Source organism: Hyperolius riggenbachi, chromosome 1, assembly GCF_040937935.1.
Source record: "Hyperolius riggenbachi isolate aHypRig1 chromosome 1, aHypRig1.pri, whole genome shotgun sequence".
Lineage (NCBI taxonomy): Eukaryota > Metazoa > Chordata > Amphibia > Anura > Hyperoliidae > Hyperolius > Hyperolius riggenbachi.
The window spans coordinates 430,934,336-430,960,026 of NC_090646.1; the positions used below are offsets into that span (position 1 = coordinate 430,934,336).

Below are 25,691 nucleotides of genomic sequence, written 5' to 3' on the forward strand. Positions count from 1 at the left end.
ACCATATGGAGGAATATGAAGGGATACAACCCAGAAGCTGTGGAGCCAGCTGTGCGTCACGCTGGTCTCTGCTGTACTCCGCTGTATGAGCCAAAAGTGTCCAATGGCTGGACGGGTCCGCGTGCGGCTAGGTAGGTGCAAATTGCCAACAAGTCCTGGTGAGCTCAGATGCCCAACTGGCAGTGCTGCTGGTCCCCCGATCACATGGGGTGAATGGTGGAGTGGTGAGTGCAGAGGGGGGTCACCGGGAGGAGATGGCGTCTCATGCAGGCAGGCGGCGCCTTGACATGTTTCGCCGTTCTCACGGCGTCTTCAGAAGGCGTGCCTGCGTATCCAGCATGCGGGTACATATCCGCATATGGGGCCAATGGGAGCCGGGCGGAAGTGCGCGTGTGGGCCGGAAGTGACGCTGGGGGACCGACAGAGCGAGCAGATGGAACGCAAGCTCTAGCCTCCACGTCACAGCGCGCCCACAAGCCACGCCCCCCGGCTCCGATGTCTCTCCCATCTCAACACACGCAATCCTCATTCATCCATCACAGATACACGCAAAAAATATTGGTTAAGCCTATCCTATAGACACATATAAGCCTAGATACATACTTTTATTATATTATTGGAGATAAAGGGACAAAACTAGAAAAAAAATACCAATCCAAAGCGTCAGTGACAACTGAACGCCAGGGTACAGTGCAAAGCACTGATGGAAAGGGGCTGTACGCCCAAGCACTATAGAGAAAATGTAGTCCCACACAGGTTCAGATACCGTGGCAGAGGTGGAACGACCGCCAACCGAAACACGACAGAAAGGAGAGGGGAAAAAAAGGGGGACTGAAATGGTGGGTAAACGCCACCTATATATCAAAGGGGTAAAAACGAGGCATAACTAAAAGCCTCGTTTAAACCTGGTGACTGACATGCCTGGAGCTCAAAAATCCACCTTGTTTCTCTCTGAAGGAGAAGGCGATCAAAATTCCCCCCTCGTATAGTACCATGGATCCTATCGAGTCCTACGAAACGTAGTTTCCTGCCAGTACACGTGGGGCACTGCCTCACATGTCGGGCAATGGGGGTGCAGGATTCTTTATTACCAATATTTTGCATGTGCTCAGAGATACGTCTCCACAGGTTTCTCTTTGTTTTGCCTATGTAAAACGCCCCACAGGGGCAAATCAACATGTAGACCACCAGTTCAGTTTGGCAGTTCACATAATGTTTTAAGGTGTGGGATCTACCGTTGGGTAGTGTAACTGTTCTCCCTACTTTTATGAATTGACAATAGGGACAGCCCCCACAGGTATAAGTCCCCAATACAATGCAATGACGTCTAGGATTGACCCCCCCGAAATGACTCTGTACTAGAGTATCTCGTAGAGATGTAGCCCTCCTAAAGGTAACAATGGGGCGCTCAGGGAACACATGACCTATCACCGGGTCGTTCAAAAGTAAATACCAATGTTTTAGTAAGATTTGTCTTAGTTTGGTGTGTTGCGCACAGTATTTCGTTATAAACCGTAATTCCGGTATTTGTGACTGGGTTTTCCGATCAGAATGCTGCATCAAAAGACTGGAACGATCCCTTTCCCTGACCCTATTGAATGCCCGTCGCAATGTAGCATCGGGATATCCCCTGCTGCGAAATCTCGCCCGTAGTTGATTAGCCTGGGACTGAAATGTTTCTTCAGACGAACAATTCCGTCTCACTCTCATATATTGGCCAGTGGGTATACCCCTAATCGTATGGGATGGATGAAAGCTCGAAGCGTGCAATAATGCATTAGTAGCCGTCTCTTTTCTATACAAATCAGTAGTAATACGTCCCATCGCATCACTCGATATACGTATATCAAGGAAGGGGATCGTTGCAGGATCAGATGTTACAGTAAATGCTAGATTGCGAGTGTTGTTATTGAGTCTGGCAATAAAATCGTTCAGATCAGAACCTGTGCCAGTCCACAAGACGAGGATGTCGTCGATGTACCTGTGCCACGACAAGATGTGGCACAGGTACATCTCCAAGTCCTCGTCTGCGAACACAGCGCGCTCCCACTCCCCCAGGTACAGATTGGCATAGGACGGGGCACAGGTGGTGCCCATCGCTGCGCCCTGCATCTGGAGGTAGTGGGACCCATCAAAAACAAATATGTTGTTGGTAAGAAGCAATTCTAAAAGACCCAGTAAGAAGTCGTTGTGTCCCCTTTCAGTACACGCGCGCTCGTTCAAGAATGTGGCCACTGCCCTGACTCCTCCGCCGTGCGGGATGCTCGTATACAGGGCCTCCACATCCAAGGACACGAGAAGGGTCCCCGGTGGTACTGTAAGTCCATCAAGAACCCGTAAAAGCTGCGTCGTGTCCTTGATGTATGAAGGAAGGCCCTGTACATGGGATTGTAGGTGCCTATCGATGTAGATGCTCACTTTCTCAGTGAAAGCACCCCTGCTTGACACAATGGGTCTACCGGGGGGATTTATAAGGCGCTTATGTACCTTAGGTAGCGCATAAAAGGTGGGGATAATCGGATCCACCACCTTTAAAAAATCCGCCGTTTTTGCGTCTATAATGCCATCTCGTAGTGCCCCATCAATGAGCGTCCCTAGTTCACCCATAGCTTTAATCAATCTAGACGGAGAAACCCTCCGATAGCATCCCGGACGGCCGAGGAGATCAAGGCACATCTTGCGGTAATCAAAGGTAGTCATTAGGACTGTATTGCCCCCCTTATCTGATGGTTAAAAGGCTGTTGTTCAGCCTCCATGGGGGCCTTGATCCTGTTGGAGTTTTAAGTGAAATGGTGCAGTGAACTGGTGCATGGTCTGACCAGCTGATTGTACCTATGCTGGTTGAGGAGAATTTTTGTAGGGAAGCTAGGTTTGTTAAAAAGAAATCGATTCTCGAGTAACTTCTATGAATCAAAGAGAAATGTGTGAAATCCTTCTCCGAGCTGTGTTGTGCCCTCCATGGGTCTATTAAGTTTTCCTGTAACAGTAGCTTATGTAAAGAGGGCCTTTGTCTCGCTTTTTGATTAGAGAGGTCTAGAGGTGGGTAGATACAGGTATTAAAATCTCCTCCTATGAGAAGTGTGCCTTGGATTAGGGGCTTAGCTTTTTTGAGGAGAGATCGGAAAAAGGCAATCTGACCTGTATTGGGGGAGTAAACATTAATCAGGGTGAATATACTGTTATTAATGTTGCATACCACAATTATATATCTGCCTTGCGGATCCTTGGTTTCTGATAGGATCTGAACAGATAGAGATGTATGCATAGCTATGAAAACCCCTCTTTTCTTTTTGGTGAAGTTACTGAGGATTATAGTTGGGTAATTTTTGTGTGAGAATTTTGGAGTTTTGCCCTCTGCGAAATGCGACTCTTGTACAAAGAGGATATCTGACTTATTGGTTGTTGCTTCTCTCCACAGGGCAAATCTCTTCTGTGGGGTATTGAGCCCATGTGCATTGATGGATAGGCATCTGAGAGTCATTTTAAGTTAGGGATGATATGAATGAGGAGTGTTCATAGCTATATTTAATTCTAAATGCTTTAACACATACACAGAGAATATTTGTTGAAATCGTAACAAGAGAGCACGAACTTATCAATCCCTTTAAGTAGAGCCTTAGAGCGACAAAAACAGTTGAATATCTAAATATTACACAAAGTATGAACCAGATAGAAACGTCAAGAGCTGGGTAGGTAGGGTTGCCTAGCTCATGGCTAGGGAGAATACTCGGGGGGCAAAGAGTATCCTTAAACAGCGAAGCCATCAGCGGAACCCAAACAGTTCAACCAAAGGAAAAAACCTGGTACTCAGGCAGCAGTGAAGATAATTCAAGTGACTTTTTTCCAGCCAGGCTCTGTTGCAGATGTATGAGAGAAGGGGTTGCTTGAGTTGGGCCGTTTAGGTAATGGAAGTTTGTGTTCTTTAAGAAAACGCATCCCTTCTTCTGGGGAGGAAATTGCCAAGGTTTTGCCCTCTTTTTTAATCAGGATTTTGGTGGGGAATCCCCATCTGTACGCTATTTGTATGTCTCTGAGGTGTTTTGTGAATAGCGAGAGCGATTTCCTTTGCTGCAATGTCACAGCGGAAAGATCTGCATAAAGTGAAATTTTGTTATAAGGCTCAGGGAGAGAACCATTTTTCCGTATGAAAAAAAGGAGTTCTTCTTTGATATGGAAGAATTGAAAATTGGCGATGATGTCTCTGGGGATAGTCTCAGCGAGTTGTGGTGGTTTTGGGAGCCTGTGGGCCCTTTCTATAGACAATTCCAGGGGAGAGCAATCTGGGAAGACCTTTTTAAGCAGGTTATACAGGTAAGGCTTAATTTCCATGTTTGTAATAGATTCTGGAATGCCGCGGAATTTTAGGTTGGACCTGCGGTTTCTGTCTTCTAGGTCTGTTGATTTTTTCTTAAGCCATGTAATATCTGTGGAGTTGTGGTCTACTACATCCACCATATTATTAAACTCTGTCGCAATGTCGGCGAGTTTGTCTTCTGTGTAAGATACTCTCTCCTGGGTCTCTTTGATCTCGGTCTGCATTTTAGCGGTATGGTTTTGCAAGTCTATCAGTAGTGAGGATCTAAAAGAAAGCATAAGGTCTTTTAAGTATGCTTGCGAGATAGGCTCTGCTGTGGCCGGGAAGTTTTCAATGGCGGCTAATGTGTCAGTGCTTGTATGCCTCAGGCCTACCTGCTCCGTGTCCTGTTGTAGTTTCATCCTGGATTTCTGCGGACTCCGGGTAGAAGGAGAGCCCGGGTCTGAGTTGGAGTCGGAAGGGTCTTTTTCTCCGTTTCCCCAGTCCGCTGTGGCATGTTCAGCGGTGATTGTCTGTGGAGCGGCGAGTGCTGCGTCATTAGGCCTCGGAGAGTCAGCGCCATCTTGCTTTCCTCGGGCCGCTCTCTGCTTCATCTCCGCAAATAGGTCAGGAAGCTTTTTGAGTTTGTTTTTCTTCCTCTTGCGGTTGGCGTCTGTTTCCATTTGTGGATCCTCCATGTTTGGAATGGATATTGTGGCTCAGGCTGTGTTTTTTTCGCCGCTTTTGTGCTGCTTTGAGCGGAGCTGCTCTCTCACGCTGCCGTCCTGGTCTCCGGCGGCCACGCCCCCCCGGGTCCTATTATTTTTATTCATGCTATTTTAATTTGTTTTGTTTCAAATATTGTATTGGATCACAACTCTAAAGCAACATCTGTTATCTGTTGAATATGGAATAAAGAATAAGTGGCAATTACTTTTGTCATTTCAGAGTTACTTTAGAGATAATTGTGGCATACTTTGTGTGGAGACAAGTCTGTCTCCTGAGTCTGGCGAGATTGGAATGTGGAGTGTTTGCTGAATTGCAGATATGACTTATTGCAGAAGTGCTGCTGGCACAGCACAGCTGGGAGTTTCACAATTCCTAGCAGTAAAGAGGAAACTACTTCTCGCTGGGTCTCCAGCACTTTCTGCAGTCAGAAACTGACAAGTGCAGGAAAAAGTGTTGTCTGTACATAGAGGTGAGTATTTCTGTGAAGGTTCTCAGCGATTATAGGTCATGATTTATCCAAAGGAAAATAAGGTAGCTTCAACTGGACACTTTTTGTTTTAGAAGAAATGTAATCATTTCCTGACTAGTGATGGTCATGTCTAGGAGAACTCATGGAGAAGCATGTGTTTTGTTTGATGAGCTGATCATTTGCAAAGCTCTTATTTGCTGTGATCACATCCTGCTTTAGCACATGCTCATGACTAGCAAATCAGAAACTTAAAGAGGAACTCCAGTGAAAATAATGTAATAAAAAAAGTGCTTCATTTTTACAATAATTATGTATACATGATTTAGTCAGTGTTTGCTCATTGTAAAATCTTTCCTCTCCCAGATTCACATTCTGACTTGTATTACATGGTGACATTGTTACTGTGGGCAGATTATGGAGCTGTTTCTAGCTGGTCTGGCTTTAACAGACAGCTATTTCCTGTCTGAACATTGTTACATTGTGACAGTTTGCCCAGAGTACCGTACGGTACCAGAGCCTCTTGTGGGAGGGGTTTCAGCACAAAATCAGTCATACAGCGCCCTCTGATGGTCTGTTTGTGAAAATCATTATTTTTCTCATGTAAAAGTGGGTATCCGCTACTGATTGGGATAAAGTTCAATTCTTGGTCGGAGTTTCTCTTTAAAGTGTACCTGGATCCTTGCACAAGACACAAGGAAAACCTAACAGAAATGCTCCCTGTATGTATTTAACCACTTCAGGATCACAGTTTTTTTCCCTTAAAAACCAAAACAACTTTCACATTTCAGCCTTCCTCCCATTCATTCAGCGGTAACTTTATTGTTACTTATCACACTGAAATGATCTATATATTGGGTTTTTTTTTCGCAACAAATTATGCTTTCTTTGGGTGATAGTTTTTGCTCTGAATTATTTAATGTTATATGCATTGTAAAGGGAATAAGGAAAAAAAAAGAAAAAATGATTTCTCAGTTTTCAGCCATTATATTTGGTACATTTCAGCCATTATATTTGGTACATTAAACCCACACAATTTATTTGTCCGGTTTATTACAACATTTAAATTGTGTCCCTAGTACAATGTATGGTGATAATATTTTAACTGGAAATGAAGGAGCATTTTTCCATTTAGGGATTTTTAATACTTTTTCACTTATTACAAGAACTTTTTTTTTGAAAAAATATACTCTCATGACATCCGTATTAGAAAAGTCCCTAAGGTAACTATTTATGTAAAAGAAAAAAAAAATGATGTAATTTTTTTAAAAGAAATGTAACAAGTGTCTTATTTCTGTAACTGTGGGGCAGGGATGGAAGGGGTTAAAAGTAATAAAATAAAATAAAAAAATAATAAACTTTCTATGGAAAACAGTATAGTGGCATAAATAGGTGTATTTTACTTTTTGGCCACAAGATGGTGCTATTGAGACCGTGTTTCTATTAATAGAACACAGCCGAACACGGAAGCGTTGGGTCTGAGAGCTTATGAGACGTTAACAAGCTCTGCGAAGACACGGGAATGGTGTTTGGGATTGAGAATCAAAAGATTCTCACATCCTGATCACAGATGGAGGGGGCTGTGATGGTGGATCGGCGGTAAACAGCGCGGGGATCGTGAACGCGACGGTAAGGCAGCAGTACGCATATCTACCCCCCTGATCCGCACGTGTAGTTTAAAGGGGCGTGGATATGTGTTCCAAGGATCCTAAAGTGGTTAAAGAGTTTAGTCTGTGTAATTCCCACTCATTTGTGTCTAATCACAAGCTGTAATTTGATCTTCCCCCTGTGTTCTATGACTGCCTATGGCAGATAAGCTCATATGAAAGCACAGGCTGTAAACAATATGTCTGCTTCCATGAATCAGGGAGTAGAAACTGTGCAGATTTATTTTAGGATTTATATCGGCAGTAACAACGAAATGTTTTTTAGTTTTTAAAGGTTATTATGCTGTTGTGTATCTTTTAGAGCAGAGAGAAATTCTGAGTTGAGGTCTGCTTTAAATATTTATCACCTGACCAAACTGATCACCTTCTTTTCCAAGACTTCTCCTAGACATGGGCATGACTATTCCTGACTCCTACAGTGTAAATGATTTACCTGAATTTCTAACATGCCCAATAATCACTTTATTTCAGCCAACAGTCTGGCTGGCTGATGGTACAGATGTTGATTGCTTAAAGAGAATCTGTACTCTAAAATTCTTACAATAAAAGGCATACCATTCTATTTATTAGGTTCTCCTGGGCCCCTCTTTGCTGTTTCTGCCACTCCCTACTGCAATCCTGGCTTGTAATTGCTTTTTTTATGCAGTGTTTACAAACAAAAAACTGTGATAGGCTGAGAGAAGCTCAGTTTGTGACTCATACAGAGCCTGGAGGAGGCGTGGAGAGGGAGTGTATAACTTCTACCTATCATAGCAGAGCAGCACATTCCTGCCTGAGCCAATAAAGCTGACAAAGGAAAGATTAGATTATATAACAGAGATAATACAGCCACTGTGCAACTAGGAAGGGCTGCAGTAAGACAGATCACGTTAGAACAGGTATAGGAATTTATAGGATAGAAGAAATAAGGCTGAAAATGTTGTTAGTCTCTTTAAGGTCCTGGTTGAAGAAGTGTAGGGCCCTCGCACACTCTCCTCTGTCCACCTCTTACTCCTCTTCTCTGTCTATTGCTAACCTCCACTTCTCTTCTGTCTAACACTAACTTCCACCTCTCTTGTGGCTAACACTAATCTCCATGTGGCCACTAATGATCCAATCTTTTTCATCCAATCTTACCAAATCTATGTAGTAGAAGAGTAAACTGAGTGAATTTATTGAAAATATACTATAGGCAGTCCCTTATATTACATAGAATTGGTAAGATTGAATTAAAAAGATTGGATCGTTAGTGGCCACCCTAACACTAACCTCAACTCTCCTCTTGCCTAACCCTAATCTCTTATTTTCTGTGCCTAACACGAACTTTACCTCACTTCTGCCTAACATTAACCTCCCCTCTCCTGTGCCTAACACAAACAACTCCCTTATGTAAGATGAAAAGAAAAATTTGAGAGCCCCGACTAGTGTAATACTGTTGATTAGTATTAGTAGCAATGGTTAGTAGACATTTTACTCACAAACATGGGTTGCCGCCACAGGCAACCACTATATGTGCAGATGGGGAGATTATTCTGTCCCAACTCAGGCTAAGAAGTTGCTCTCCGTAGATGGGAAGAAAAAGGGCAGAAATGCCCATGGATATCCAATGATTTGTGTATACAGAGGCGCCAAAAAGTATAAAATATATTAAAAACCCGTTTAAATTGTGGGGTACTGGTGGACTTACCACCTCATAGATGACACAACAATAATGTATCTAAAACGTATTGAACATTTGTCTTAATCCAATAACATCTGCAACGCGTTTCTCGGTCTGTTGCCCGCTTCCTCAGGCAAAGTACAACAAGGAGCAGCTGAATGAGTGTCAGGACATACAGACAGAGGGTTATAAAAGTATCTCCAAAAGCCTTGCAGTTTATCAGTCCAAGGTAAGACAAATTGTATATGATTGGAAAAAGTTCAGCACTGCTGCAACTATCCCTGGGAGTGGCCGTCCTGTAAAGAGTACTGCAAGAGCACAGAGCAGAATACTCAATGAGGTGAGGAAGAATCCTAGAGTGTCAGCTGAAGTCTTATAAAAGTCTCTGGCATATGCTAACATCCTTGTTACGGCCTGTTTCCACTGTACGCGGTGCAATGCGGCTACATATCACACCGCGGCTGCACTGTAACCAATGCACGGCAGTGAAACAGTTTCCATTGCGTTCTGGTTTTGTGAAGCGGTGCAGAGTGATCCGAGAATCTGCAGCATGCTGTTGCTGCTATGTGTGGAGAAAGAGGCACTGCACACCAACATCAAAACCTCATCCCAACTGTGAAGTATGGTGGTGGGGACATCATGCTCTGGGGCTGCTCTTCTGCGTCAGAACCAGGATGGATTTAGACCCCTCTATAGCACGGCTCCCCATAAGCTTCCTCCAATCAGCTTACGGAGGCAGGAGGGAAGGGAAACAGGTGGGGAGCCGCGCTATAGAGGAGGCGGGGGAGCGGCGAGACTGACAGCCTTTCAGGTAAACAGCCAGCTAGCGACAATCTGCGTGTCGCTAGCCTGGTGTATTTTTTTCTATAGGGGACAGCAGAGCCCAGGGGAGCCTGGAGACGGTGTGTAAGGACACAGAGGCTGCTCATTGTATACAGTACTTGCCTCTGTGTCCTAATAGGATTTTTCAAACCCACCTCGGATTCTCTTTAATGCTGGGTATACATCATGCGTTTTCCCGCTCGACCCGCTGGTCGATCGTGATCGATTCGACTATTTCTGACATGCTCGATTCAGGCTTCGATCGTTCCTGCCGTCGATTTGCATGTTGAGTATGCAAAATCGACGGCAGGAAAGATCGAAGCTCGAATCGAGCATGTTGGAAATAGTCAAATCTATCCCGATCAAACCCGCGGATCGAGTGGGAAAACGCATGGTGTGTACCCAGCATAAGGCCATCTGTCCACCAGCTGAAGCTCAGCAGAAGATGGGTGTTGCAAGAGGACAACAACCCAAAGCATAGACTTAAATCAACAGAATGGCTTAAACAGAGGAAAATACGCCTTCTGGAGTGCCCCAGTCAGTCCTGACCTCAACCCAATTGAGATGCTATGGCATGACCTCAAGAAAGCGATTTACATCAGACCTCTCAAGAATATTGTTGAACTGAAACAGTTCTGTAAAGAGGAATGATCAAGAATTACTCTTGACCGCTGAGCATGTGTGATCTGCAACTGCAGGAAACATTTGGTCGAAGTTATTGCTGCCAAATGAGGTTCAACCAGTTATTAAATCCAAGGGTTCACATATCTTTTCCACCTGCACTGTGAATAATAATACAATAAAAGCATGTAAACATTTAATTTGTGTGCTGTTAGCAGACTGTGATTGCTATAGATATACATACCGTATATATTCTCAAAAACCTCATGCAATCAAAATCTTGCTATAATATTTATATTTGTTTCACATGAGGGCTACTTGGGATCTTATATCTTATAGGTTGCTATGGAAATGGGATTAGTGTATAGTACAGTGTAATTACCCTTGTTGCTGTGTGCTGTCTGTGAAGGCATTTGTCTGGGACAGCACGTGCAATTTTTTCAGCTCAAGGTCATCTATCGCAGTTGACTTGACGTGCCACCTGACTCATTGTTTTGATGTGACAGCTAAACATCCTTTTGGCTAGTGGGAGAATTCATGACTAGTCGTTGGCTTAAGACATCCACACAGGGGACTGAGGGCAGCCTGCCAAGCGCAGTGAAAAGATTGATTCCGGGGTTATAATTCAGCAGTAATTCAATAGGTATTAGAAGATCACCCAACAAATCACTGTTATTACTGAAGCATTTGTTCGCACACAAGCCTGTCAAAAGTGCGCTTGAAACTTAAACATGCATAATATCGTTCACATTACTAGTTGCTGAGCTATATACCATGAAGACTTTCTCTGTAGAAGAGCTTTTTTATGTTGTAGCTATATTATACCTATTCTTTCACAAGGCATAATGAAGCCTAGAAGCAGCTGCTTTACCATAGTCTGTCCCGATTACTGTTACAGTGGCCATTCACTGCACAGTCATGATGTACTTCAGCAGAAAGCGCAGAAAATCCTGGGGTTAAATAAGAATTGAGGATCAGTGTGCAAAGTATCTGACTTTTGTTGTCAATTATGGTTGCTTTGTGGAGCTAATAAAAACAATATTGTTAGTGGATTTTATGTGCACTTGAGAGCACCAACAGGCAGACTGAAAAAGGTTAAAGGGGAGGAATTTCCTTCTCCCTGACACTATTGGCAACAAGAGTACTTGTCTTGGCTTCAGGAGAAGTACAAACAAATCTAGTGTAGTATGTAGAAGAAAATTTATAAAGTGAGGGAAGATCACTCCCAAACTGGGGTTGCCTGCTCACAACCAACCACTGTGCGTGTGGGAAGAACTCAGGTCTGTGAGAACCCCACAGGGAAAGTTGCTTACCAAAATAAAAACAATAATCCTTGCCTCCAAGGGTGGGTAAATAACATGGAGAATAGGAGTGTAAAAAAGTTTCTCAAAACAATTTAAATGTCCACCTCTTACCACCATTTTAATCAGAGCTGCCCACACTTTTTTGGCTTGCAAGCTACTTTGAAAACTACAAATTGAAACTGATCTACCGGGTACAACCTACCTATAGATGCAGCCACAACTGCAACATATGCACAGTGGTGGCCCATTAGTGATTACCACAAGTCACCATTTAAAGCGGTATTGTCCCCATAAATATCAAATTTCAACAGTAACTGGTCTAAGTGTATTAAGTGATAAAGATGCTAATCCTGCATTCAAAACTTGCAAAACTTTTTCTGCTTTATGGTTTGTAGGAGCACTGGCCCTAGTGCCAAACAGTGCCAAAGAGTTGAATGCTGGGAGTTCTTTTTATCTATAACATATTCCTCCTCTTCCATTTATTTCCCTGTCTAGCTGCATATCAGAAACACCCTCTGATTACTTGTGTTTACAAGCAAGGCTGAGGTGACTCAGTGATTGGATGTGTAAATAAGACAGTGCAGTTAATACAATACAATAACCTTTCTATAGCGCTTTTCTCCCATAGGACTCAAAGCGCTTAGGCTCTCTCTGATTCAGTAATTGGTAGTAGGATGAAGTATTCACACAACAAAAGTTATATTTCTGCAAATGCCAAACGGAACAGGTGGGTTTTCAGTCTGGATTTAAACACGTCCAGGGATGGAGCTGTCCTGATCTGTTGAGGTAAGGAGTTCCAAAACGTAGGGGCAGCATGACTGAAGGCTTTGGGACCAAAAGTTTCCAAGTGGACTCTGGGTATGACTAGATTATTAGAACCTGTGGATCTGAGAATGCGGGGATTGCTACGCGGCTGCAACATATTCTTTCATGTATCCAGGGCCCAGATTATTCATTCAGTTGTTAGTATACACCTCAGTGGGAGTGTCTGAAGTTATGGGAGGAGGGCAGCTGATGAATACACAATGAGCAAGAGAAGGGAGGGGAGGGGGGGAAACCAGAGTTAGGGAGGATATGATGTCAGCATTAGCTTGGCAAGATGGCCACTGCCTAGAATAGGATTTTCTGCTTTTCCTTTATAAAAATCACAGGAATCATTACGTGGATAGCACAATACATCTGTTATGTAAGTAGAAGTAGTATTTATCTACTTATGTGTTTTTTATTTCTAGCTTAGCATGGGCGTCGCTTGTTGTTTAATGCATATCATAGAGTCCTCCACAGTAAACTAAATAGAACAGAGCTTGACGAAATAGACACAGTATAATGCTCAGTGTCCGGCCAAATTTTTATCAGCTGTAGCACATAATGCTTCTAAATGTATGGCTCCTTGCCTTGCTCATAATCCTCTACACACTGCTGTGCAAAACAGGACAGCATATAAGACTTAAGGTTCGTATACACGTCCGATAAAGATCGTTCGTTACGTACGATTCGTGACGTTTACACGATATTCAAATTAGACCAAAAAGATTGTTCGTAATGAACGATTGTGTACACACGTGAACGATATAAGTGTAAAGTACTGAACGACGAACGATAAAAAAGTGCGTGCGCAAACGGGAGTGACGTTATGACAGGCAATAAGAACATGCGTACTACTCCACAGATAATCATTATCGGACGATCTTTGTACACACTGCAACGATTGAACGATTATCTTTCCAAAAAATCCGCCGGGTTGGATCGGTCGGATTGAACGATAACGGTCGTTATCGTCCAAAAAAAGATCGTTGGAAAATTTGGAACGCACGATTATCGGTCCGATTGTCGTTATCGTTCGTTTTCGAACGATCGTTATCGTACTTGTGTACTCAGCTTTAGCACATCCAAAAGACTAAGTACAATGCACATGTCACTCAGGCAGGGTGTGTGGGAACTGTCCAGAAGTCCTTTGCAATCTACCAGTAGATCAAGATCTACCTAATGGGCACCCAGGTTTTAAATTGTTTTTAAACATTTTTTTAGACCCTAGGAACCGCCTATTTTTTGACCATTTTTAGCTCTGGTGCTGAAATGTGTATGCCATACAGTCTTCATGGTGTTTATCCTCTGTTTTTTAAACGAAAAATGTTGGTTCATTCAATCACATTAATATACGAAGAGCTCTGAGTACAGCAATCAGTCACAGAAAAAGCTTTAAAAAAACCTTTTCCCAGCTCACATGATAGTTTAGCTACTTAGAACGCCTCCAGAACTCAGAGATTGTTGGTTCCACATATCCTTGAATATGAAGGTAAACTGCAAAGCTTTGCCCGTGCCCGTTTCATTTAGGGCAGCTATGCTGGCGTTAAATTAACTCATCCAACACAATGCGTGCTTCCACAATGGGACAAATACAGGATTCTAGGGGTTTTTTTTCTCTGTCCATATGTCATCTGTCTCTTGAAAGGTGGGAGGTTTGGTGGCTGGAAGTAATGTTTGCAGTGGCTGTCTTTCACATGAAGCAGGGCTGTGGAGTCGTGGAGTCGGAGTCGTGGAGTCGGGCAATTTTGGGTGCCTGGAGTCAGAGTCGGGAAAAAATGCACCGACTCCGACTCCTAATGAATTTGTAACTGTAATTTAAATAGAAAATATGATAAAATGTTCTATTTCTCAGATAATAGTCATTAAAAATAATGTATATATACACTATATATACAGTAATAGCTGTGCTTAGTCCACAAAAATGAAATAAATCAATCAAAATTAGTTACTTGTGCTGCTTCAATAAAGCAGTCCCCGTATTTTTAAGGTCAGATATACATATCTGATTGTGACTGTATATATGATGTGTACACAGGAATCTCTTATATATACTAAATAACATCTATGCTGTAAGAATAAAGCCTGATGTGTAGCTGTGTCACTAATAGAGATGGTCAACGAGATGGAAATAATTCTGCATTGATGCTGATTTATGCAAATGTATGCACTCCCTTTGCTGATGAAATCAAATAATTTGATATGTTAAAATTTGGTTTGGTGACTACAAATTAAAGGGTAACTGAGACGGATGAAAAGTAAAGTTTTATACATACCTGGGGCTTCCTCCAGCCCCCTTCAGGCTAATCAGTCCCTCGCTGTCCTCCACCACCCGGATCTTCTGCTGAGTCCTGGTAATTCAGCCAGTCAGCGCTGTACGGCCGCATGCCGCTCCCACAGCCAGGAACATTCTGCACCTGCGCAATAGTGCTGCACAGGTGTAGTATGCTCCTGGCGGCGGAGTGTGTGCATGCGCACTACGCCCGACTGGCTCAAGTACCTGGACTCATAGCAGAAGATCCAGGTGGTGGAGGAGGACAACAAGGGACTGATTATCCTGAAGGCGGCTGGAGGAAGCCCCAGGTATGTATAAAACTTTAATTTCATCTGTCTCAGGTTTATTTTGTTACACAGTAGTACTATACTCTACAAATGCACTCCCCACAGAGCTGCAGGGAATCCACTGAGAATGCTGTGCACATTCAACACAGAGGTGTTGTCTGTTTACATCTCCTCATTCCCCTGCAGAGTACCTGCACATCATTCTTACATGTACCCACACTTACATTGCCTAGGGCCTGATAGATGTTCTTTGTTCCGGTTTGTACCTTTTACAAGTACTCTTACCAAGGACTAGTTTTAGTCTAAAGGGAATAAATATAGTAGTCTACATATCCTTCTCACTTCAGTTGTGTTGTAAAATTCCTAAGCGTTGGCAGTTAAGAGACGAATTTCATGTTACATACTTTTAATCAACAAAATTGTAATATGCAAATTAGAGGAGTCGGAGTCGAGGAGTCGGAGTCGGTGGAATCCTAAACTGAGTCGGAGTCGGTGGATTTTTGGACCGACTCCACAGCCCTGACATGAAGTGTTGCTTTTGTGGCCTGAAGCTGTTGAAGGGTTCCTGGGTGAGGCAGCATTTTATCAAGACATTAGAGGATCTGCCTGCACTATTTTTCAAAGCAAAAATAATAAAGTTGGACTTCCTGAACTATGCAAATCACAGCTTTATAAAGCAGAAAACGCAGTAGCTGGAAAAGGCTGTGATCTCTTCAAGGTCACCTTGAAATAATTCTCATCTCAAATCTCTTGATTAACAGTCTGAAGCTTTACCACAAGAGCTTGACATGGTCTATTATAAACTTGGCACCATTTTGCAAGTGCTTTGGGAAACACAGAGGTCTTACCTTTTAACTAATTGATTGCAGTGTCTGCTTCAAAAGAGATGTGTGCTACATGCTCATTTATGCTTGCGGAGATTTCATTCAGAATTCTCTTGACATGATAGATTGTTAGGTTGTTTTTTTTTATTTTACGTTAATCTGGGATTTATTTATTTTTTAAGGGTTTTCTGTTTTGCGATCATTTCCCATTTTCTGCTTTTAAAAAAAAAAAAAAACAGGCTATAAAGATGCAGAATATCTCAAACTAACATGAGGCTGTATAAGTGCTTTTATAAAGCAATTTAAAATAACATTTTACGTGTTGATTTCTACTTTGAAAACCATCTATTTTATATTATGTTTAAAATACAGTAGTTAGAATTAATTTATATTGTTTCTTTTATGGCAGTTAATAAAGTGCCCCTTACCCAGCAACCCCCTCCTCTCCTCCCTAATATTCGCCTATGGAGTCTTAATATATCCAGGTAGACCACTCGGGTCCTCTCTACACTAGGCCCCTTTGCTTCTGTTACACAACCGAGCCACATTAATCCATGCCATGCACTGAGGAGGACCAACCAATCTGAAACAGTATGTATACATGTTGGATTATTGTGGCTCTGTACAATTAAGCTGACACATCATTGCATTCCAGCGGTTCTGGAGGTGTGGCTAGTTACAAGTACAAAGGATAATTTGCTCCTTTCCTGTGTGCAGATCCATTGAATTCTTACTATTTTTCTTCCATGGTTGTAGCACAGTAAGTTTACCTATGGCGGTGCTTGGACATTTCTGTTAGTGGACCTCATGAGCGAGTTCACAAATAAACTGTAGGTTTGGACATAAATTGTAAATTGATCTTAAAGTGCCCCTGAACTGGTTTTTGATTAACATAATTGTAATACTGCTTATTTGTGCGTTACAGAACCCCCTTTGGCCCCCGCGCTGCTCAGTCGTACATTTTCGACTGAACAGAAAGTTGATTATGGGCGAGGAGGAACTGTCAAGTCTTCCTTCTCTCTGCCTGTCCTTAGTTTCGCCCCTTCCATTCGCCGCTTATAGTTCTAGATAATTGTTACAGCACACAGCAGCAGGAGAGCTGCACAGTGAGCGGGCTTGTGGAAATTTGAGGTCTGAAGCATAGTACACTATAATACAGAGAATCAGCAGGTCAGCCAGACAACTGGTGTTGCTTAAAAGGAAATAAATATGGCAGCCTCCATATCACTCTCAACTCGGGTTCACTTTAAGGCAAGACAAGTATCTTAATGCATGAAGCCTGTGAAGGGTTTGGCAAAGAGGGACAACAGATTTGTGGGATGGAGAGCTGATCAGCTTTAAGGCGATGTGACGAATTTTGAATGAAAAACGCAGACAAAAACAGAAGTGAAGGAAAAAATGTTGTTCTGCTTTGCAATACATTTTGGGGTTTGTTTGTTTTGTGTGTGTGTGTGGGGGGGGGGGGGGGGGGGGTTTGAGGGAATATTTTGCAACTTTAAGCGTCTTTGTTTTTGCTGCTTTTTCACTTTAGCTTACTGTGCAGTATGCATTAGTTTCAGTGGCTAACCACTTCATGAGATCAGTGCCATTTTCAGTGAGGGTTCTTACAGGAGTGCTTGTGGAAAACAGGCCCTCTTTGAGTTACTTGGCATTGTGACAATGTTGATTTTACCTTAAAGAGTAACTCTGAGGACAGAAATACTGTCAATCATTACTAGTATACTGTTTATGCTGCAAGCTTCAAGACTGTCATCCTGCACACATCTACAGTTGGTTGCAAAAGTATTCGCCCCCCTTGAAGTTTTCCACATTTTGTCATATTACTGCCACAAACATGAATCAATTTTATTGGAATTCCACATGAAAGACCAACACAAAGTGGTGTACACATGAGAAGTGGAACGGAAATCATACATGATTCCAAACATTTTTTACAAATAAATAACTGCAAAAGTGGTGTTTGCATAATTATTCAGCCCCCTTTAATCTGAGTGCAGTCAGTTGCCTATAGACATTGCCTGATGAGTGCTGACGACTAAATAGAGTGCTCCTGTGTGTAATCTAATGTCAGTACAAATACAGCTGCTCTGTGAGCGCCTCAGAGGTTGTCTGAGAATATTGGGAGCAACAACACCGTGAAGTCCAAAGAACACACAAGACAGGTCAGGGATCATGTTATTGAGAAATTTAAAGCAGGCTTAGGCTACAAAAAGATTTCCAAAGCCTTGAACATCCCACGGAGCACTGTTCAAGCGATCATTCAGAAATGGAAGGAGTATGGCACAACTGTACACCTACCAAGACAAGGCCATTCACCTAAACTCACAGGCCGAACAAGGAGAGCGCTGATCAGAAATGCAGTCAAGAGGCCCATGGTGACTCTGGACAAGCTGCAGAGATCTACAGCTCAGGTGGGGGAAATCTGTCCATTGGACAACTATTAGTCATGCACTGTACAAAGTTGGCCTTTATGGAAGAGTGGCAAGAAGAAAGGGATTGTTAACAGAAAGCATAAGAAGTCCCGTTTGCCGTTTGCCACAAGCCATGTATGGGACACAGCAACCATGTGGAAGAAGGTGCTCTGGGCAGATGAGACCATAATGGAACTTTTTGGCCAAAATGCAAAACGCTGTGTGGGGCGGAAAACTAACACTGCACATCACTCTAAACACCCCATCCCCACTGTCAAATATGGTGGTGGCAGCATCATGCTCGGGGGGTAGGGGTGCATCTCTTTAGCAGGGACAGGGAAGCTGGTCAGAGTTGATGGGAAGATGGATGGAGCCAAATACAGGGCAAACTTGAAAGAAAACCTCTTGGAGACTGCAAAAGACTTGAGACTGGGGCGGAGGTTCACCTTCCAGCAGGACAATGACCCTAAACATAAAGCCAGGGCAACAATGGTATGGTTTAAAACAAAACATATCAATGTGTTAGAATGGCCCAGTCAAATTACAGATCTAAATCCAATCGAGAATGTGTGGCAAGATCTGAAAACTGCTGTTCTAAAACGCTGTCCATCTAATCTGACTGAGCTGGAGCTGTTTTGCAAAGAAGAATGGGCAAGGATTTCAGTCTCTAGATGTGCAAAGCTGGTAGAGAAATACCCTAAAAGACTGGCAGCTGTAATTGCAGCAAAAGGTGGTTCTACAAAGTATTGACTCAGGGGGCCGAATAATTACGCACACCCCACTTTGCAGTTATTGATTTGTAAAAAATGTTTGGAATCCTGTATGATTTTCATTCCACTTCTCACGTGACAAAATGTGAAAAACTTCAAGGGGGCCGAATACTTTTGCAAGCCACTGTATATCAAGCATGCAGATCAGATTTCCCAGCAGGTTTCTGGCTGCATGGCTTTTCTAAATTGGTGACCCACTAGGTATTGAAATGCGGTTTAGAATCTGAATCAGTTTATTCGCCAAGTGTGACAAACCTCACACCTGGAATTTTTTGTGATACACAATGGCATGGAAAGCTGTTTTTACAGATATGAGGCATTTGGCACGATCAGATGTAAACAGTAGAAAGGGAGAAATGAGAGTTAGCGTCATAATACAGGCAGCAGAAACATTAAACATAACAAACCTACTAAAAAGTATCCTTACCACCCGACAAGCTCTATTGTTGGCCTGGTCCATTGTGGATATCCCATCAGTTGCTAGAATGCAATGCAACTTATAAATGGAGAGACTCCTACAACAGAGACTCTTCCCAGCGGTAGGTTCTGAGCCCCCAGCTATCAACTGGTCTAGACTCTGTGATCTAACCTCTGAGATGGTATACAGTGGTTTGCAAAAGTATTCGGCCCCCTTGAAGTTTTCCACATTTTGTCATATTACTGCCACAAACATGAATCAATTTTATTGGAATTCCACGTGAAAGGCCAATACAAAGTGGTGTACACCTGAGAAGTGGAATGAAAATCATACATGATTCCAAACTTTTAAAAAACAAACGCAAAAAACTGCAGAGTGGGGTGTTGCGTAATTATTCAGCCCCCTCAGTCAATACTTTGTAGAACCACCTTTTGCTGCAATTACAGCTGCCAGTCTTTTAGGGTGTGTCTCTACCAGCTTTGCACATCTAGAGACTGAAATCCTTGCCCATTCTTTGCAAAACAGCTCCAGCTCAGTCAGATTAGATGGGCAGCGTTTGTGAACAGTAGTTTTCAGATCTTGCCACAGGTTCTCGATTGGATTTAGATCTGGACTTTGACTAGGCCATTCTAACACATGGATATGTTTTGTTTTAAACCATTCCATTGTTGCCCTGGCTTTATGTTTAGGGTCGTTGTCCTGCTGGAAGGTGAACCTCTGCCCCAGTCAAGTCTTTTGCAGACTCCAAGAGGTTTTTTTTCCTAGATTGCCCTGTATTTGGCTCCATCCATCTTCCCGTTAACTCTGACCAGCTTCGCTGTCCGTGCTGAAGAGAAGCACCCCCCGAGCATGATGCTGCCACCACCATATTTGACAGTGGGGGTGATGTGTTCAGAGTGATGTGCAGTGTTAGTTTTCCATCACACATAGCATTTTGCATTTTGGCCAAAAAGTTCCATTATGGTCTCATCTGACCAGAGCACCTTCTTCCACATGTTTTCTCTGTCCCCCACATGGCTTGTGGCAAACTGCAAACAGGACTTCTTATGATTTTCTGTTAACAATGGCTTTCTTCTTCCCACTTTTCCATAAAGGCCAACTTTGTGCAGTCCACGACTAATAGTTGTCCTATGGACAGATTCCCCGACCTGAGCTGTAGATCTCTGCAGCTCGTCCAGAGTCACCATGGGCCTCTTGACTGCATTCCTGATCAGCGCTCTCCTTGTTCGGCCTGTGAGTTTAGGTGGATGGCCTTGTCTTGGTAGGTTTACAGTTGTGCCATACTCCTTCCATTTCTGAATGATCGCTTGAACAGTGCTCCTTGGGATGTTCAAGGCTTTGGGAATCTTTTTGTAGCCCAATCCACCTTTAAATTTCTCAATAACTTTAGCCCTGACCTGTCTGGTGTGTTCTTTGGACTTCATGGTGTTGTTGCTCCCAATATTCTCTTAGACAACCTCTGAGGCCCTCACAGAGCAGCTGTATTTGTACTGACATTAGATTACACACAGGTGCACTCTATTTAGTCATTAGCACTCATCAGTCAATGTCTATAGGCAACTGACTGCACTCAGACGAAAGGGGGCTGAATAATTACGCACACATGTAAAAAATGTTTGGAATCATGTATGATTTTCATACCACTTATCACGTGTACACCACTTTGTATTGGTCTTTCACGTGAAATTCCAGTAAAATTGATTCAGGTTTGTGGCAGTAATGTGACAAAATGTGGAAAACTTCAAGGGGGCCGAATACTTTTGCAAACCACTGTATGTATTGATGGGGCTCATGGAATATTTCCCCCTAAGGTACCCTACTTTCCCTCCCTTGGTTCTCATTCCCTGGGCAAACCTTTAAGGTCAACCTCCACCATAACCTAACTGAAGGTGAAGGATAAAGTTGACCACTTATGTTTAATGTCCGTTCATCTTTCTCTTCTTGTTATCTGGTTTATTTTAATCTCTTTAATTGATGGTTTATCCACTTTTATGTCCTTTGGTAAGCGGAGCCGGAGGCAAATCCCCTCCTTGGAGTGTCAATAATATTCACCTGTTTTTGATGTGCTTATCCTCCAGGCTGTTCTATTTACATTTGTGATTATCATTGGATGCGCTGAAGTGTCCTCTTATACCTCCTTGTACAACAGTACAAGGATATACAGGTAGTCCCCGGTTAACGAACGAGAAAGGGACTGTAGGTTTGTTCTTAACCTGAATCTTTTCTTAAGTCGGAGCACTGTGCCATCTCTGTCCCTGTACCTCCTCTGTTTCCCCCTTTGCCTCCAGTGTCCCCCTCTGCCTCCAGTGTCCCCCTCTGTGTCACCTCTGCCCTGTGTATCTGCTTATACAAGTTTAAAAGAAATTTTTTCTTTGAATTTTTTAAAAATAGATTTTCATAATCTACAAGTCAAATTTGAAAAAAAAAATGTGGGCTTGTTCCCATGGAAACACAGAATCCATGCCGTTCGTATCGGCGGGTCGTTCATAAGTCGGGGACTACCTGTACTGCATCTAGTTATAGCATACTTACTTATAGTCTGTATTTCCTTTTCTCAAAAATGCCAATAAAAGCTTACTGTTGCAAAAAAAAAAAAAAAGTTAAGGGTATCAGAGATGGCACATTTACAACCAAATCAGCAACATTATTTCTGTCCTGTTTGAAGTGCAATCACTGGGGCTGTCTTTCTCTTAGTCATCGCCAATAGGGATTCGCTACTGGAGTGCGATCTGGACAGCAAGTCATTACATATATAGGCAGCAATTCCAGGTGCAGCTCACTTGCAAGGAAAGGCTGCAGATCCGAGAATAGTAGAAATAGGCCCTGATCAGTCTCTCCCTGGATGAAAGACTGGGGAGTGACGATTAATCTGCTATCTTGCACCACTTTAACTCAATCAGATTTCAGCAAAAAGCTGATTAAAAATCAACCAGCCTCATCACTGCTGTTGTTGCACTATTTGATGCAGTACAAAACGTTGTGGTTGTCTGTCTCCCTGCCCATTCCACAAAAAAAAAAATATACCGCCACCCCAAATCATGCTTTCATTATTATTATTATTGATTTATATAGCGCCAGCGTCTTTCATGGAGCTGCACAGCAGAATACAAGGTGTAACAATACAAAATAAACAATACAACAGTTAAAAATGGGTGATTACAGCTGTTGCAGTGAAATAATCAACTACAGATCTTTACATAGAGATGGAAGATGTGTATCCACGTTGCACAGCAACGACAAAAACAAGAGAGCCCTGGTCAAACGGCCCTAGGGCTGGGACACACTAGGAGCACTCTTACGGCACTTGCTGTTTACTACACCAATAGATAGCTATGTGGGTGGTCCCACTAGCAGCGTTGCTATCGCAGTGTGATTGCAAAACACTGCTTGCAGCATTTTGGGAGCAATCGCATCAGTGGTTGCAGTAGCCAAATCGTGATCGCTCTGGGAATAGCAGTGAAATCGCGGGTGCTTTACTATTGCTGCAAAGTGCACGTAGCGAGTCCCAGCCCGTACGGTTTGCTGGTTTAAGGGATAGGACAATAGGTGAAGGGAGGCTGTGTACGAGATGGGAAAATGGTGTTCAGTGGCCAAAGTGTCCTAAGTGAGAGTATGCTTGCCTAAAGAGGCACGTTTTTAGGTTGAGCCTGTAAAAGGGAAAGTGTGGGTGAGTGGCAGATGTGTTGAGGAGTTCCACTGGAGGGGAGAGGATCAAGAGGAGTCTTGGAAGCTGGAGTGAGAAGAGGTGACCAGATTGGAAGACAAGAGAACATTAGTAGAGAGGAGATTGGGTTTAAGATGGTATTTGGAAATTAGTTTATTTAAATAAGAATTATATAAGAAGTTCAATAAGATAAAAAATAATTTCCTTAAACTGTTTGGAAGGTAACCAGTCAGTTATACTGGAGTCAGTAGACCACTAGATGACTTGGATCATAGGGATACTGAATCGTGTGTGTTATATATAGTAAGGTCCATTTATACTGCAATTGTAACCCTTTGGCCATGATCTCACTGCCGCTATTGCCGCTTATAAAAGCACTGATCGCGGTCGCTCTGAATTGTGAGTGTGTACAGTGATTTTACTACGCTAATCACGGTGAAATCACCCGTGTTTTGCGACTCACAAGTGTGAATGGGCCCTAACAGGCTATGAGTCCTGTAATGAGTCCTGTGATGTAGGAAAATCCAGTCTGGGTACATGTCGTGGTGTCCTCTTCTCTTCCAGCAAATGTCTAATTTAAAAAGAGCATTTCTCCAGTTATCTTCAGTGAAAGTGTGCCAGCACATCTGGCCCCTGGGCACGTAGCCTTTATTAGTACATTGGGTGGCAGCACAAAGACTGCTGAACTGCAATGAACAACAATTTTACATAGGTTTATTACCAGGTTGGCTCTGTTTGCAGCATCCAAGGCTCCCAATAAAGGTTCCAGGTGCCAAGGAGCTGCAGGTGCTGCTCTCTTCAAGGGATATTTTGTTATAGTGTAAAAAAACATATGTAACTGGAATTAAAGTGGAAAAGCAGAGTAATTAGAAGCAAAAATGTATTTTTGAGATAAAGGAAGTCTTTGTATCACTGTCTCTGTGTCATTTTAATGAGAGTATTTTGATTGAGGTCTTTTTGTTTTCCTACAGTGGACAGTTTGCAGTGGTGAAGAAATGCCAGGAGAAGAGCACAGGGGAGCACTATGCGGCAAAATTCATCAAAAAGAGACGAACCAAATCAAGTCGGCGTGGGGTGACCCGGGAGGATATTGAGAGGGAGGTCAGCATACTGAAAGAGATCCAACATCCTAATGTGATCACGCTGCATGAGGTGTACGAGAACAAAACAGATGTCATTCTCATGCTGGAGCTGTAAGTACCACAGAGCTTCCCCTCACATGCTTGTTTGTGTTTCGGGTGCTGAGAGGATGATGTAATGTGCTTCCTGTGCTAGCACAAGAATGGCACAACACCAACTGAAGCCTGCTATTTCAAGAGCCCTCCATTATCCAGGCTGTGAGGGTTTTGCATTACAAAACCAGTCAGTAACAAGTTTACTTTCACTGCAGGGTGCCTGATATGGAACACAAAGTCCTGGCAAATATCCATTACTGTGATAAACACTGCAATTCCCTGTAATCTGCACACTGGCTTCATGCACAAAATGCGCGTTAAAGAAGAATTATGTGAAGTAATATCACTTATTTCAGTTCATTTTAAAATACCCTTTCCTTATATGTACATACTAGTCAGTAGCAGCGGCGTACCTATAGGGGAGCAGGCATGTCTCCTGCCGTGGGCACCATGCCTACACCCTTCCTTACCCTGTGCTTCTTCCACTCTGAGCACCACATAATTCTCCTTAAATGTAATGAACTTACTGAGTTCATCACATGACACACTCCGGAGCCGCACATTATTACAATAAATTGGACGGCTTTGCTGAAAGCTGAAGAGGAGCGCAGATAGGAGCTATACACACTGGGTGAGGTATACATGGCTTCCCTTCACTCTATGCTGCAGACACTGCAGTCATGGAAGGGAAGGGGGGTTATGTAGAACAGACATAGCAGCCATCGTGGGGGGGGGGGGGTGTCTTACTGGGGGACTGGAACTGCAACCATGGGGGGAAGGTCTTACAGGGGGACAGACACTGCAACCAATGGAGGAGGGGTGGGGTTTACAGGGGGGGGGGGCAGACACTGCAGCCATCATGGGGGGAGGGGGGTTGTCTTACAGAGGAACAGACACTGCAACCATTGGAGTAGTGGGGACAGACACTGCACTGCAGCCTTTGGGGGGGACTGACTCTGCAACCATTGGAGGAGGAGGCCTTACAGGGGGGGGGGGAGACAGATACTGCATACATTGCAGGGGGGGGGGCAGTCTTACAGGGGACTCGCACTGCAACCATTGGAGGGGGGCTTATAGGGGTACAAACATGTAGCCATCGGAGGGGGATCTCATAGTGCACAGACACCGCAGCCATCGTAGGGGGGTGGCTGGTCTTCTTACAGGGGGACTGACACTGTGCAACCATTGGAGGAGGGTAGTATTCTTATGGGAGAAGCACACTTTATCCACCAGAAGGGGGTCTTACAGAGGACATATACTGCAGCCATCAGTTGGTGGGGGAGTGGTACTGCAACCATTGGAGGGTGTGTGTGTTTCTTACAGGGAGACAGACACTGTAGCCATCAAAGGGCGGAGGGGAAGGGCGGGCATTGTAACCTGTTGGGAAAGATCCAGCATTATCCTTTGTCTAACCTGGAGGGAAGGGAAGGGATGAAACCAATCATTGGAAATACTTCTGTCCTCTGCAAATGGGAGGGGGGCAGAAACCTAATACTGCTAAATGTGGGAGTGCACGGACAG

General features: G+C 43.4%; 1 protein-coding gene across 1 annotated transcript in view; it reads left to right on the forward strand.

Moving 5' to 3' along the window:
* The window catches only part of DAPK1 (death associated protein kinase 1), a 264,648-nt gene that overhangs the window by 124,249 nt on the left and 114,708 nt on the right, over positions 1 to 25,691 (forward strand). Inside the window, exon 3 of the mRNA XM_068237212.1 lies at positions 23,967 to 24,188. Within this exon, the coding sequence (XP_068093313.1) occupies positions 23,967 to 24,188 (222 nt within the window). The remainder of the gene's footprint in view (positions 1 to 23,966; positions 24,189 to 25,691) is intronic.